The following is a 14,418-nucleotide window of genomic DNA, read 5'->3' on the forward strand; positions in this document are numbered from 1 at the left end:
TGAGGCCACTGGTAGCAGCTTCCAGAAGCTCACAGTACTCTCTATCTCTAAGAAATCTAGGAGACTTGGGGGTTCCTGTCTTCTGAGGTCAAATGGCTGGCAGCAAATTAAAATTAAACCACAGAAACGAGGAAACACCATTGACAGAGAACAGCTTCCGCTAGGGTTTCCCCACACCCTGCCACACCTACTGTGGCAGTGGCTTTTGGGTAGATAGGGGTCTGGAATTCTTAGGAAAGGAGCCCTACGAAAAGCAAAACCAGGACAGTGAGTGGCAAAGGGGGTTCCCAGACAGCTCAGGAGGCTTTGCTCCATTTCATTCATTAGTATAGAACACACAACAGCAGAGAGCACTTGGGGAGCACCAGCCTGACGCTCTTAGCCTTAGAGCAATTGGTACAGGGGAAAGCAATAAAGACCCCAGGAGAAGTAGGGAAATGGGGCACCATCCCTGGCTGTCTTGCACAGACTGTCTCTTGGATACTTCTGTATTCTACTACTGTCCTGGGGTGCTCATGGACATCCAAGAGCATTGGGTCCATGCCCGAGCAGCCCTTTCCAGCACTGTGCCTGCCCATGGATGCCAGGCCTCAGCCCTGCATGCACCAGCTGGGAGGGTGCTTCTCAGCCCAGCTCTTACCCGCTTCTGAGAGGTCTCTCAGGGAGCTGCTGAGGGCGCTACGCTTGAGGCCTTCACTGCTGGCATAGCTGTCATCTAGGCAGGCCCTGCTCAGTGTCCCGTTGCCTGACTCCTTTTTGAGGCTGGAGCACTGTGACATGCTGGGCCGCACGACACCCTTCTGCTTCTCGAGCTCCGCTGGAATAGAGCAAAAGGACCAGTGAGAGGCAGTGGCCACTGTCCTGGGCCCTAGCTCCTGAAAATAGGGAAGGAGATTCTTGGGAAAGGAGAGGGGCACAATGGCATCCTAGAGGTCCGGCTGCCTATCCTAACAAAGACTAGCATTTTCAGGCTCAGGGGGGCTGCAGGTTAGGCCTGGATTGGGAAAGGAGTGGGTACAGGAAGAGGTGGGGCCACTGTGAAGACCTAGACCCAGAACTCCAGCAGTTACTGGGCCAGAGTGATGATAAAGATCAAATGGCATAAGTCAACTCCACAGTGACCAGAAACAAGGGCCAAGACAAACAGTGTGCTGAGGGGAAGGATGGCTCCCCAAGAGCTGCCTTAGCACATACTTGGGGGTGGGGTGACAAAGACTTGTATATCTCATTGCTGTACCACAGGGAGTTCTGGCACCAACCACTTCTGAATGTTGTCATTGCCATGAGGTAGGAAGGCTCCCTGGGTAGACCACTTAGGACTTAGGCACTATGGAGTGCTTCTCGGTATCCTGCTTGGGACTTACACTCTATCCGGTGTTTCTCCATCTCCTGCACTTCAGCGACAGACTCCCGCAGGTCATCAGTGAACTTCTTCCGGTCCTGAGGATTGGGAGCGTTGAAGTTTATTAGCACTTTGATATCTGCTCCAGGGACAGCAGACGTTAGCCGGATGCCATTGGGGTAGTCTGCAGGGAAGGAGAGGAAGGGCCATAGAGTTAGCAGTCACTGTGTGGTCCACTGAATTCTGGATAGCAAAGCCATTTACTCCTGAATGGCCTTCAATCGGGGCCGGCTTCCTTGGGGTTACCATATCCTCTACCCCATATCAAACAATCTCAGTAGTATGGCTCTCTTGAAAGTAAAGGCCTCTGGATGAGCATCTTCCTGAGGCACAGGGAAGTGAGTACTGAGTGGCTCCAAGCTGAAGCCTAAGTTATCTAAATCTGACATGAAGATTTAGATATAGACTGGACAATTTTCCCCAAATCGTTCAAACCACATATGTGCCTGAGGGAGGCATTTCCACTGCAAGGTGACTGGTGCTCCCATCTGGCATCTGGGCTGGAAGGCATATATGATGAACATAACCATCAGCATTCAGTCTGGCTTTGCTCCTGGACCCACTATGTCCCTGTTCTGGCCTGAGCAGGATGAGTTCATCACCCTTGTAGGGTATGGACTGAGTAGCCCCAAACCTTGCCAGCACCAAGGTGAGAAAGGATTGTGAGGGGACAGGGCAGGTATCTTTCTGCCCCTCAGTCTGAGGAATGGAAGTTCTGAAAATCTCAAATGCAGGTTGCTCGGACTTGTGGCCAGCTGTGGCTGACAGCTTTCCAGAAACCTACAGGTTAAAAAACTGGTCAGATGACGGTACCACCCTATCCTAAAAAGAGGAGGGGTTCCCCATTAGTACAGAACCCCTTAGCCCTGCTACACACACTAAACAGGGCAAATGTCCCAGCTCAGGGACTTCTGAGACTTCTGACAGAAGTCAGAAGACAAAGGAGAAGAAAACAGCAGGCTGGGGAGAGGGGGCCAGACCTAAGCAATAATGGGTCCACAGGTGTGAGCCATCTCTGGGCCTACCTACACTATACTGTGGAGAGCACCTAAAGGGTAGGCGGTGCTTTGTCCACATTACAGACCAGGAGTTGGTCCCAGGGTAATGAACTCTCAGCTTCTTTGTCATCAGACTATTCACCGAATTCTTCTCTTGGACATGTCATAGATGCACCCACTTCTGCTGGAAAGCCTTGTCCCTAGCGAAGTACCATTCTATTTGTCTAGTCTGAGAGGAAAGGAGTGTGTACCCAGAAGGCTTAAGTCCCAGCTGGAGGTGACCAAGATGAGGGAAGAAACAGGCCCTCTCACATCCCACAGGTCCCAGGACTTACACTGGTTCTCGAAGAGGAGGACCTGCATGCCGTAGAGGGAGAAGGACTGCCGGAAGCTGTATGTCACTGAGTTCTTCTTCTTCTGGAAGATCTTGGTGACCTAGGGCAGCAGAGGTGGAGCTGAGCTGCAATGTCTGTGTGGAGTAGAGGCTGGGGTCCTCATTCCATGTTGGTTGGCATCAAAGCCCAAAACACAACAGAGGGGCAGGTGCCCATGCTTTCAGATGGGCACTTAGAGCTAGGGGTAACTTGTTCAAGAGTTTGAACCTTCAGATCTGAGTGAGGTCTCTGCCCTTCACAGTAGGCACTGTTACCAAAGGGTCCAGAGGCCAGCCAGTAGGGTAACTGTGTTGGTTAGCTTATGGCATGTTGACACACTAGACTCATCTGAGAAAATTCCTCTATTAGAGCAGCTGGTAGGCAAGTCAGTGGGGCATTTTCTTGACTGAGGTAGGTGGTGCTGCATCCTGGGCAGGTGGTCCTGGGTTGTATAAGAAATCAAAGTGAAGAAACCAGTAAGCAGCATTTCTCCATGATCTCTGTTTTCTTTTGGTTCCTGCCTGACTTCTCTTCAAGATGGACTATGTGTAAGCTAAACTAAACCCTTCCCTCATCAGGTTGCTTTTGATCATGGTATATATCACAGCAATAGAAAGCAAACTGGGAGGGGCGCTTACCTGCCAGGTTGGGGGTGTGTGACCCAGTAAGCAGGGCAGTCCTACACTGCCAAGTGGCAGTGATACAGTTGGGAATGGCATATGTAGGTTAGAGACTGTTCCACTAGAAGCCTTAAGAATTTCATGGAGCAGCAGAGTGGGGCCTTTATTGCTCAGGGTACAGAGTCCTGCAACACTGAAGTGCTCTGGAGTCAGGCCCCCTGGCTTTTCACATCGGCCAAAGAACACCACTGCTCATGGTATGAGTCGGAGTCTCTCTTGAACACATGACTCTGGGCTAGTGCCTTTGTTCAGGCATGGGCATAAGGACACCTGGGCTCCCAACTGCCCCATACCCTCCACATACCACCAGGAGGTCATTGAACAGGAAGATCTCTCGCTGGTGCAGTCCCAGCTTCTGTGGTTTGTTGGGGTCTGGAACTTCGAAAAGCCGGCAGTAGCAGACCAGCCGTCGATGGGGAAGAGAGAGCACCTGTGTATGGAAAGACACCTGACTATGGTCACTTGCTCTCAGGGGCCTACATGGAAGCACTGCTACCACTCTGTCCCCAGAGGCACTCTGAGATTCTTGACCTCTGCTCTCCAGCAAGACTGCAACTGCTACACCCCTTTCCCATGTGTTCAGATGGTTCCCTAATGTGTCACAGAAAACTCAGTGCCAGAGAGGAAGCAATATGTACTGATTCCTTCAAAACTGCCTTCACTTATCAGCCCTGTTTCTGCGGACAACCTTCCCAGAGTCCTCTTTACATGAGGAAACTGAGGCATGCAGAATTTAGAGTAGTTGGTGCTGCAGGACACTGCAGAACCTTGCTTTGATTTGAATCTCTGGAACATCTCCCCAAACCCTACCACTGGTGCCTTCTGATGCCTTATAGATAGCTGGAGCCACTCTGTGGATCTGGCCAGGGCCTTGTCCTATACTCTGCACCCATGCTGCTACATGTATTATCACTGGTTCACAGGAGCACCCCACAACTGAACCATAACCAAGCTATCACCCTCCAAGCCAGATGGCAAGCCAATATTCTGAGGATGAAGGCGTGAGCCATCAACAAGGCCTAGCTCTGCTCTGGGTGTCTTGGCTCTCACAGGACACAGATGGTTTTGTAGAATCAACCCTCTGGACCTGCTCACAGAAAGTCGCCTAGCTGCCAGCTGTTTGGTGGAGCCACTAAGTTTGGGTCCTCATTTCAATGAGTGGGCTGCAGGTGGCCAGAGCAGAGACAAGAGGACAAAGGTTTTGGAGTGTTTCCCTGGGCAGTCTGGAATGGGGGATTGCCCTTAGAGGGCTGAAGACAGCTAGCTAGGTATACTGAAGACTGCCAGGCATGTGCCTGCTTGTGTGCTGTGGGACATGGGTAGCCAAACATGGGGTGGCTGGGATAGCAGAGGTATGAGGTATGACAGGCAGGGACAGAGCTAGGGCAGAACAAGGAATTCATGGAGGGGAGTGGGGGAGGCACAAAGGCCCTTTAGTGGCCACATAAATGTCCTTTCAGGCACAGTGTCTAGGTCTTGGGCCAGCAAAGTGCCCACAGGAGAGGCCAGGAACTCATCTGCTTGGCTTGCCACCATCACCTTTCTTGAATGGCTTAAGGTCTCAGGACCCACTGAGGTGTGATGCTGGGTAACTTATGAAATTGAGATGTGGCTTTCTCTAGAAATTAAGTTGGACCCTGTAGCAGCCCTGAGGCTTGGCAGAAGAACTGCAGATGGACATCAGAGGAAGAGCAGAGAGTTACTCACACAGCCAAGCCCGTGATGCAGGGATCCAATCTGTAGGAAAAACAACACACAGAAAGTAAACTGACTTTCCCAAAGATACTTGTGTCCCTACCTCTGCCCAGAAGACATGTTCTTTCTCTCCAGCCACCAGCATGCCCGGAGTACTGCCAAAAAGAGGCCTTGGTTTGCTGTGGTCTCTTGGAGGGTCTAAGTGCATCCCTAAGCCAGGGTTGAGCAGGCACAGACCACATGTCACTGTCACCCGTTAGCCACCAAGGACCTCATGTTCTCAGGTTAACAGCTGCAAGAGGGACTACTTAGAAAAGCTCCAGCCGCGGCTAGGAGGGCCCTTCCAGTGGTGGCAGAGCTGACCCAGGATTACAGTGGGGGTGGGGGACCAGGCCCACTGCATACCGGCTTCTTGCCCACGATGAGCTTCTCAACCTTCTGCACCTGGGACACATGGTCCTCATTGGTCTTCAGTTCTCGCTTACGGATCCGCTCATAGATCCCAATCAGTGTCTCCCGGGGAATGTCTTCACCATCATCCACACCTGGTCAAGGGACAGTGGTTAGACAAGAGAGTGGCTGGGGTTTGGGCAGCAGTGCCTCCATCAGCCTTGGGCCCTCAGATTCACATGTCTCTAGCTGGAACCAGCAGAGCCACAACCCTTCCGGGGCCCCAGTTATGGGTCCTTTCAAGTCCTCCCACCAGAATGGGGCTGTGCCACCTTCTAAGCCATGCACACAGACCTTTATAAACATATCTTACAAATGAAGCCAAGACCTTCAACATGGCCACAACGGTCCCAGCTCCACAAATGAGGCTACAGCAGTGGTTCTCAGCCTTCCTGATACTGCGACCCTTTAATACAATTTCTCATGCTATGGTGACCCCCAACCATACAATTATTTTGTTGCTATTTCATAACTGAAATTTTGCTACTGTTATGAATCATAATGTAAATATCAGACATGTAGGATATCTGATACCTCTTCAGGGGTTGCGATCTACAGGTTGAGAACCACTGGGCTCTGCACACTGAAGTGTGAGTCAGGCTCTGAGAGACTTGGAGCTAAGCCCTATTTACGTCTCTTCCCAGCTCACAACTATGGGAAAGCGAGCTTTGGTGTCCTCCTTTGTATAACAGGTCACCAAAAGCATCAGCGATATGTGGGCTTGTCACAGAGAAACGAGGGAGACTCATGGTGTGTCTAAGCCACCTCTGCAGAGCTGGCTGTGTGTTGCCACCCCAGAGCTCATGCCTCTCCACTGACTGCCTTTGAGGAGCTTGTCTCATGGGAGATGACACACATGCCAGCCGAGTGAAGTTCCCACTCACATCCTACATGAGCCACTCAGACACCTGTGTGCCTCCCAGACAAGGACCACAGCATGGTGAGAAAAGACACTATACAAATGGTCTGAGAAGAACAACAGCAGCAGGGCTCTAAGAACTGAGCCCAAGACCGTCAGGGAGGAGGTGTGGCCTGGTGAGACAGGGGATACATTGGAGAATTTTCACTTTCTGTTTTTAAAAGATACACTATAGGCTGGCAAGCTGGCTCAGTGGATAAATGTGCTCGTTGCCAAACCTGATGACCTAAGTTTGATCCCCGAGACCCCCATGGTGGGAGAGAACTGACTTCCCCCAAGTTGTCCTCTGTCACAGACTTCCAAACACATGCCCTGAGAGCACAGGGCTAATCACAGATGCTAGTGAAAGCTGTGAAAAAAGAAATCATAACCTGAATATTTTGCATTATCCCTGGATTGAAAAGGAATGCAAGAAGAGGAGCATTTGTCTGGTATGGAACAGCAAGAATTGATCTTGAAAGAAAGGCTTTTCCTTGGTCGTGTTTCTCCCATATATCGTGACCATGGTCCTGGCAGCTCTTTCCAGGGCAGTTCTTTCACAATGCCCTGCCCTCACCCATCTTTACAACTCCCCTTACCACCATTTAATGTTTTGATAACAAACACATTCAATAAATTCTAAGCATGTTTAAAAAAGAAAAGTTAAGTGGCCCTGCCTCCTCAGGACTGGGAACTGGTTTCCTCCTACCACCTCTGAGAGCTCATACATATACTCACACAAATACATAAAATGTAATTTAAAGAAAAACACAAAACCCGACTGTTTTTAGAGCAGTTTTAGGCTTAAGGAAAATTTAGCAAAAGACAGGGAGGTACCTGGAGCTCCCTGTACCCAGCTTCCCTGGTGATATCTCCAGAAACATGCTTGTTTAATGGCCACGACCTTCACCAAGTCCATGGCTTACACAGTGGCTTAGTTTTGGTGTTTGGCCTCCCATAGTCTTGGACAAGTGTGTACAAAACCATTAGATGGTTCTGGAGAGATGAGACATCAATTAAAACTTGCTACTCTTATAGAGGACCTGAGTTTGGTTCCCAGCAGCTCAAAACTGTCAGTAGCTCCAGCTACAGGGGATCCAAAGTCCTCTTCTGCCCTCATGGGCACCAGGCACACGGTGCATAAACATACATTCGAGGGGAGGAACCCCCCCAAATCCACTCATAACACATAAATAAAGATAGAGACTGGATATATGGCATAAAGGTTGAGAGCACCAACTGCTCTTCCAGGGGGCACAGGTTCAATATCCAGTACCCCCCACATGGTGGCTTACAACTATCTGTAACGTAATGCACAGACATGTATTCAGGCAAAACAGCAATATACATAAATAAATAAAAATTAAAAAATAAAAATGGGAAGGCTTGGATAGCTCAATTGATAAGGCTCCTGAGCCTGAATCCAACTGTCCAGAGTTTAGTTCCCATTACCTTTAGAGGCAGCCCCTGGAAGTTTAAGAGTAGCTCAGAATTCAAACAAAAGAGAGCATTAAGAAAAATAAAATGAAAAAAATAAAAGTGAATATATCTTAAAATAAACAAACAAAAACCCCAATGTTAGACTGTCATACTAGTTTCCCAAAATCTGAGTTTCCCCCTAACTTCCTTCCCCAAAGCCCTGGCCAGCCCACCTCTCACTGGTTGATCTCTCGTAATGTATGATCCATGTCTCCCCCAGAGCCAAAGCTGGCTTCTCTGTGCTGACCAGCAGCCCACTGTGTGGATGCCCCTGCATCCACTCTTCCCTGTGGCTCCTTGCCACTACCTGGTGGTTATGAATAAAGACGCTCTAAGGCTAAGCTAGAGCATAGATGGCCCAGCAGTTTAGGACACTTGCTGTTCTTGCACCTGAGTTTGATTCCCAGCACACACATGGTAGTTTACAATAAGCTATAACTCCTATTTCCAGGAAATCTAATGCCCTCTTCTGACCTCTGTGGGCATTAAGCACACACATGAGGTACACATACATATATGTTGGTAAAACATTCATACACATGAAATCAATAAATTTAAAAAATAAAAACTTGGTCCAAAGTTCTTGGTATCTGGTGATGTGAGTATAATGCCCATTAGACAAATAGAAAAATTTTAAAAGTTTTAGCTAAAGAGAAAGACTCCAAGCTGCTGAGCAAGTACCCTTCACCATTTTTTTTAACCCCTCAGGGCCTCCTTGATACTGGCATTGTTGGGTAAACTGAGGCAAACTGATGAGGAAACATGTGCTAAAGGGTTCCTCCTTCAGAAAGCTCCTTGAGTCCTGGCCCTGCCAATCACCTGCTGTGACCCTGGGCCCATCCCTCCCTCTAAGCCTTGGTCCTCATCTCTGAAGCACAGAGGCAATGGAACCAACGGCACACAAGTCCTGGCTGGAAGAGAGGTGGCTAGAGCTGATGGAGCAGTGGCCTCCTTAGGGCTGAGCACCTCAGCCCTACCCTGCCTAGAGAGTACAAAAGTAATCTTACCCCAAACAGCTGGGTCCACACTGTGGAAGGTCAGAAAGGGAGAAAGAGAGAGGCAGAGGAAAGGAGGGAGAGAGCCTCAAGCATTGCCTTGAAGGCAGCTGACCTCAAACATCTGACCTAGTCACCCTGCCACTTCTGGAGCCTGGGGCCATCAGCAAGGCAGCCATTAGCACCCTGGCTTCTGCCTTATCACCTGGGCCTCATGAGGGTGTCCCCTGCACTTTTGTATTCTATCTCTCTCCTGGTGGCACAACTCCTTGGGAAGCACAAGTTTCCTTGGTCAACACGCAGCTAAGGGCCTCATGCAATGAGCACTCTCTTGGCCTGCTCCTGGCTCAACTGCCCTGGCCCACTCAGCACTCTTCTCTCCTTCCATAGGACCTGCAGGAATCATTGGTGTGCCTGGAGCTCAGCTAGGGCCACCTCCCAGGAAATGTGGGGTTCTCCTAGCCTTCTTGCTACAGTGATTCTGCCAGCAAAGGGTGAGTAACAACACCAAAAAAAGTTCACAGGAATTGGAGAGCACGACCCAGGGGCATCCTGCAGAGGGGGGAGAATGACAGAGCCACAGTTGGCACCAATAATCTGATCAAGTGTAGGCCAGCTCTGCTCCTTTAGGTAATCACACACTGTATCTCCAACAGATGTTCTCATCTATAGCCAAAGGCAGCACCTGTCCAGCTGGGACTCAACATGCCTGCCTCCTGTACAATGCATGGGGTTTTTGACCACTACCTCTGTGAGCAAACACCATGCTAACACCAGGAATGGCACAGGGGGCACCCTTTTAAAATGCATCTGTTAGGTAAAGCTCCACAGAAGGCAGGTCCCCTCTGCCCTTGGGGCAAGGAGGCACTTTCTCCCCTGTGGTAAGGGGCATGGGTGGCACAGGCTGTGCTGCACTCTGCTGAACATGTGTAGTGCTGGGCTCCCTAAAGGGCACTCTATCAGAGTGCCAGGCCTATCAGAACTCAGATCTCAGGTACATGTGTCTCCTCTCACTGTGTGTGGGCCCTCAGGGCAGAGGGGAGCAGGGTGAGGCGGCAGTGTGTCCTGCTCCTGGCTCACCTCGGAGGTTCTTGACAAAGTCCTCCAGCTTCATCTTGCGTTCAGGCTTGACATTGGGGCTGTACATGTCTGTGTTGAGCAGGATGATGGCGAAGGCCAGAATGAAGATGGTGTCTGGGTTCCGGAACTGTCGCACCACCCCAGGGTTGCAGACACAGTACCGCTGGCTGGGAGGACAGGGAGCTGGTTAGGATCCCTAAGCCTTGCACTTTCACTTGCTGCTAACCTAACCTTTGGCTGATGTAGTCCCTCATGTCCTCATCCCAGTGAGATTGATTACTGGCTGTCCAGACCTCCCACTGCAGCTAGCTCTTGAGATCCAGTTCACTCATGGGAGGGCTCTTTCATTCTCTTACCTGCAGTGAGAACATCTCAAGAGGGTAATGTAGGCCACCTAGGACCACCGTGAGGAAGCCAGCTTCCCTGCACTATGAACCTCACAGTTCCTGCCTGAGACCTCTGCCTTCAGCAGCTGACCCAATGTTCCACTCACTTGCTCTGCCTCACTGGTCACCACAGACGTCCTTCCCCAAACAGCCTCTCTACTGGAGACCTCATGGACGGTCAGGGACAGAGCAGATGACTGTATCTGTATGCAGAATAGCTGCAAGTCAGCCTTCTCCAACCAGGCCCAGGTGAGTGCTGCTCCCTCCAGGAAGCCACCCTGGAGTGGTCTACCTTCTATGTTCTCATTCCTCCTATCCAGTGGATAGGAGTCTTCTCTACTCAGCCTCAACATGGCAGCTCTGTACACTGTCCCAAAGAGAATGACTACAAGTTCACTGTGACCATTCAGGTGCTGGGATAAGTGGACCACTTCATCTTTCCACCCTTCTCTCTAAGTGCTATTACCTTCCCCACCTCACAGGTGGAGAAGGGAGGCACAGGGAAATGAAGTAGTCTGTGTAAAGGCACAGCAGGGGAAGTGGTGGATTCAGTGAGTAACCCAGGTCATGTGGCTTTATAGCTTGTGTGATGGGTAATCACAAGACACTGTAAGCCTGGGAATGGAAAACTGCCTCCAGAAAGCCAGCAAACTTTGAGACAGTGATCAGAATGCTAGCAGTGGAGACATTAACCTTTGAGCCTTGGTTTCCTCATCTGAAAAATCAGAATAAGGTCTGTCTTTCCAAACTCCATGGTGCCAAGAGCCAGCGGGATACAGGGAACCATTTATGCATTTATGCCTGTACTGCTGTGACCCTGGACCCCTGCACAGCCAAGTGGGGCATGTCCCTCCACTAATGTGGTATATCCCACTTCACCCCACACAGGGCCTGACCTGAATGCCTCGATGAGCCGTTCCACTTTCTGAGCCTCCCCCTGGACTCGGATGTGTGCCTGGAACTTCCGGAGGGCTTCATCGAGCTCCATGGCAGAGAAGTCCATTTCATCCACAACGCAGCTGGAACAGAGATGGATGGCTTGTGAGAGCAGCCACATGCCCTTGGGGGTGGCATATCCAATCTAATCACATGATGGGGCTTGGGCCTCAAGAGTCATGGGTCCTTGAATCTATGGGGAAAAACAAGACTGCCTTTGGGAAGCCTGCACCTCAGATTTCCAGGTTTCTGAGATATCTTGAGACCCCAAAGTTGTAGGAGACATATGTTTTCTGCATGTATGCCATTCTCTCCAGAGGAGCCCAAGGATGTTCTCCAATAGAGATCAGCACTGCAGTTCACATAGTCTACGGGTACACAGTGGATGGCCCATGAAGAGAGAGCCCTCAGGCGCCAGACAGGGTGTATGCCCAGGCAGTAATCTTGCTCTCATGTGGAGGGAACAAGATTGGCAGGGATTGGCAAGAGCCTCTCAAGAGCTGCCTTGAAGACTCTCTAGTGTGAGGGAGCAGGGCAGGAGAAGAGATAGGCACACCTTCAGTTCTCTCTGTGATGAGGCCTGAGTAGAGAGGATGGGGCATTTCCCAGGATGGCCTGGTATTCACCTCACCTCTGAAAGCAGCTATAGCCACAAAACTAGAGTGGATTGTGGTGGTGTCATGAGCCAGGGGCCTGTCCGCACTCCTGGGCCTATGCTGGGGCCTAAGGAGGGCAGCAGACAGGCAGAATCTGGGCAATTCAGCTGCCCTCCAGGAGGCCTGAGAGGTGGGCTGGGGGCCTGGCTACTTCCTGAGGCCAGTGCTATTTTCTAATGGGAGTAGAACAATGGAAGGATATCCTGAGACCAGAAACTCAGTGGGTGGGGGTGGGGGTACTAACAACACTGTGGCAATGGATCTGCTTTCTTTGCACCTTGCTCTCCACGCTGATTAGTGAGAGGAAGGGGAAGAAACACCTGAGGACATGGGAGAGCTCTGCTGCATGCCCTTGTCTAAGGAGTGTCAACCTTCTGCTGGCACCTGCTCTGTGGCAGCCTCCACTAAAGCTTGTGTCCTTTGATTTGTGTGCCTGCTCATGTCTACATGCACATGTGTAAATGCAGGAAGGGTTTCTGTATGAGTGCATGTATGGGTATGTCTGCACCCAGGCCTGCTCCCTCAGACCTGGTGTCTTGTGTGAAAAAGGCACAGTGCTAGCCACCATCTCTCTGAGATGGAGGGGGAGGGGCAGTAGTCCTTGTCAAGCTGCCTGAGACCACACTGCAGAACACCCACCATAGGACACGCAAACTGGTGAGCCTGTTCCATCTCTGCTCCCCAGCTGCTGCTGTCCTCTGTGTAGCACATGGCAGGGACAATTCCATGTACCCTTCCCAGTACTGACTTCTCCCCAGGGCTCAGCATCTCAGTATTTCTGCCAGTTGTGACATCCCTCAGTCATAGGACTAGGCACAATCCTAGCAGAGATAGCTAGAGGGACATGTGCACAGGGAAGAGACACTGTGGAAAAACTGTGCGTCCTTCTGCTAGGGTAGACAGTAAGCCAGTACTCACAACAGAAAGTAGCTGGAGGATGGGCCCCGGAGCCCTCCTCTCTGCAGGGTTTCCAATAGCCCAATATCATACACTCTAGCTTTCAGGGATGTTGGAGTGTGACTGAGTGCTGCTCACCAGGGAGGTGGGATTGTGGGTTAGGCATAGGCAGGATTACTTCTCTATGTTGGATGGTCAATTGTCAGGTCAAAATGGCCACAAAGACGTGGGTCACTAGAAGGTTATTTGTTATGGCAAGAGGCTCTCGGGGTTAAGAGCAAGGACCATGGGAAGTAGTAGAGTCTATATTAGACACAGCTGGCCATGTGTATGTTGCAGGGTAGGGATAAAAAAAATGGCATTGGGGTTTTGGTTTGGGCAAGACTGGGTAGTGGCTGGGGTTGAGGTGGGGTCAATTCAGGCAGCTCTCTGCACACCTGGGCTCCCCAACCTCAGATTCATCAACTGTGGGCCCAAAATAATTAAAAAAAACAAAGAACAAAACAACAAATTTTGTCCATGGTGACTTGTTTTTTGTCATTGCCTCCTGAACTCTACAGTATACAATTGCCTATACAGAGCATTGGCGACATATGGGGATATCAGTAACTCTGAGATACTGATGTCTTCAGGAAGATGTTTGACAAATAGACATTTTAGGATGTGCCTTGAGCATCCCAGGGTTTTGGTCTCTGTAGATGGGTTTAGGACCCATCCCAGGAAAACAAGGGGCAACTCTATGTCCCAGCAAACAGCATGCTTGACGCTGCATGAGTGAATGTAGGTGATGTGGCACATGAGGGATTCCATGGCTGACATGTGCATGTGGAATAGGGCCCTGACCCCCCAGACTTACTCGAGCACATCACGGTTGAACTGCTTCTGCCGGTTTCCCAGGAACTCACCGATCATCTGGCGGCTGAGGCCCTTGCGCTGCAGCAGGAAGTGGGCCACCCCCACTGGCGTGTCGGGCACGAAGCCGCGCTCAATGAGATACTGGATGCCCTTCTCAGGCTTCCTGGGTGGGATGGACATGAAGAATACATTCAGTGATGACTGCCTGGCCCCTGGAGCAGGGGGAGGGGTGGGTCTTGCAATAGGTGTTCCATATCCTCCCACTCTGTTTATCTATGTCAGCCCCTAGCCCTTGTCGCTTTGTCTTCTCCTCCTATGTGGCATGGGTGCTGACTTCAGAGTTCAAAATGACATCCTGCCTTGTATGGTTCCAAGCCCTTTATTCAACTGCCTAGATTCCATGCTGGCGCTGGGGAGGCTTCTGTGGATGATAAGAGACATAATTCTCAGAATTACCTACAGACACTTCTGCAAGCATTAACTACACCACACAGTGCAAGATTCGCTGCTTGCTCTTCCACATGGAAGCTGCTGCTGACAAGTGACAGCAGGGATGCTAACACCTGGCCACAATTATGTGCAGTTCCTGGACCCGCACCCACACCGCACCCATTCCTCCCTCTCCCGTCTCTCTCCT

At 50.6% G+C, this 14,418-nt stretch overlaps 1 protein-coding gene across 11 annotated transcripts in view; it reads right to left on the bottom strand.

Annotated features, from left to right (window-relative positions):
• Window positions 1-14,418, bottom strand: part of Iqsec1 (IQ motif and Sec7 domain ArfGEF 1) — a 337,227-nt gene that overhangs the window by 7,029 nt on the left and 315,780 nt on the right. For all 11 annotated transcript variants that reach the window (XM_055617490.1, XM_055617494.1, XM_055617491.1 and 8 more), the window contains 9 exons: window positions 13,783-13,944; window positions 11,334-11,456; window positions 10,052-10,218; window positions 5,555-5,694; window positions 5,162-5,191; window positions 3,759-3,884; window positions 2,736-2,835; window positions 1,365-1,526; window positions 641-817 (listed from right to left, as the gene is read on the bottom strand). In XM_055617490.1, the coding sequence (XP_055473465.1) occupies window positions 641-817; window positions 1,365-1,526; window positions 2,736-2,835; window positions 3,759-3,884; window positions 5,162-5,191; window positions 5,555-5,694; window positions 10,052-10,218; window positions 11,334-11,456; window positions 13,783-13,944 (1,187 nt within the window). The remainder of the gene's footprint in view (window positions 1-640; window positions 818-1,364; window positions 1,527-2,735; window positions 2,836-3,758; window positions 3,885-5,161; window positions 5,192-5,554; window positions 5,695-10,051; window positions 10,219-11,333; window positions 11,457-13,782; window positions 13,945-14,418) is intronic.

The sequence above is a fragment of the Psammomys obesus genome, unplaced genomic scaffold (genome assembly GCF_907164565.1).
Source record: "Psammomys obesus unplaced genomic scaffold, mPsaObe1.curated_primary_1811, whole genome shotgun sequence".
Lineage (NCBI taxonomy): Eukaryota > Metazoa > Chordata > Mammalia > Rodentia > Muridae > Psammomys > Psammomys obesus.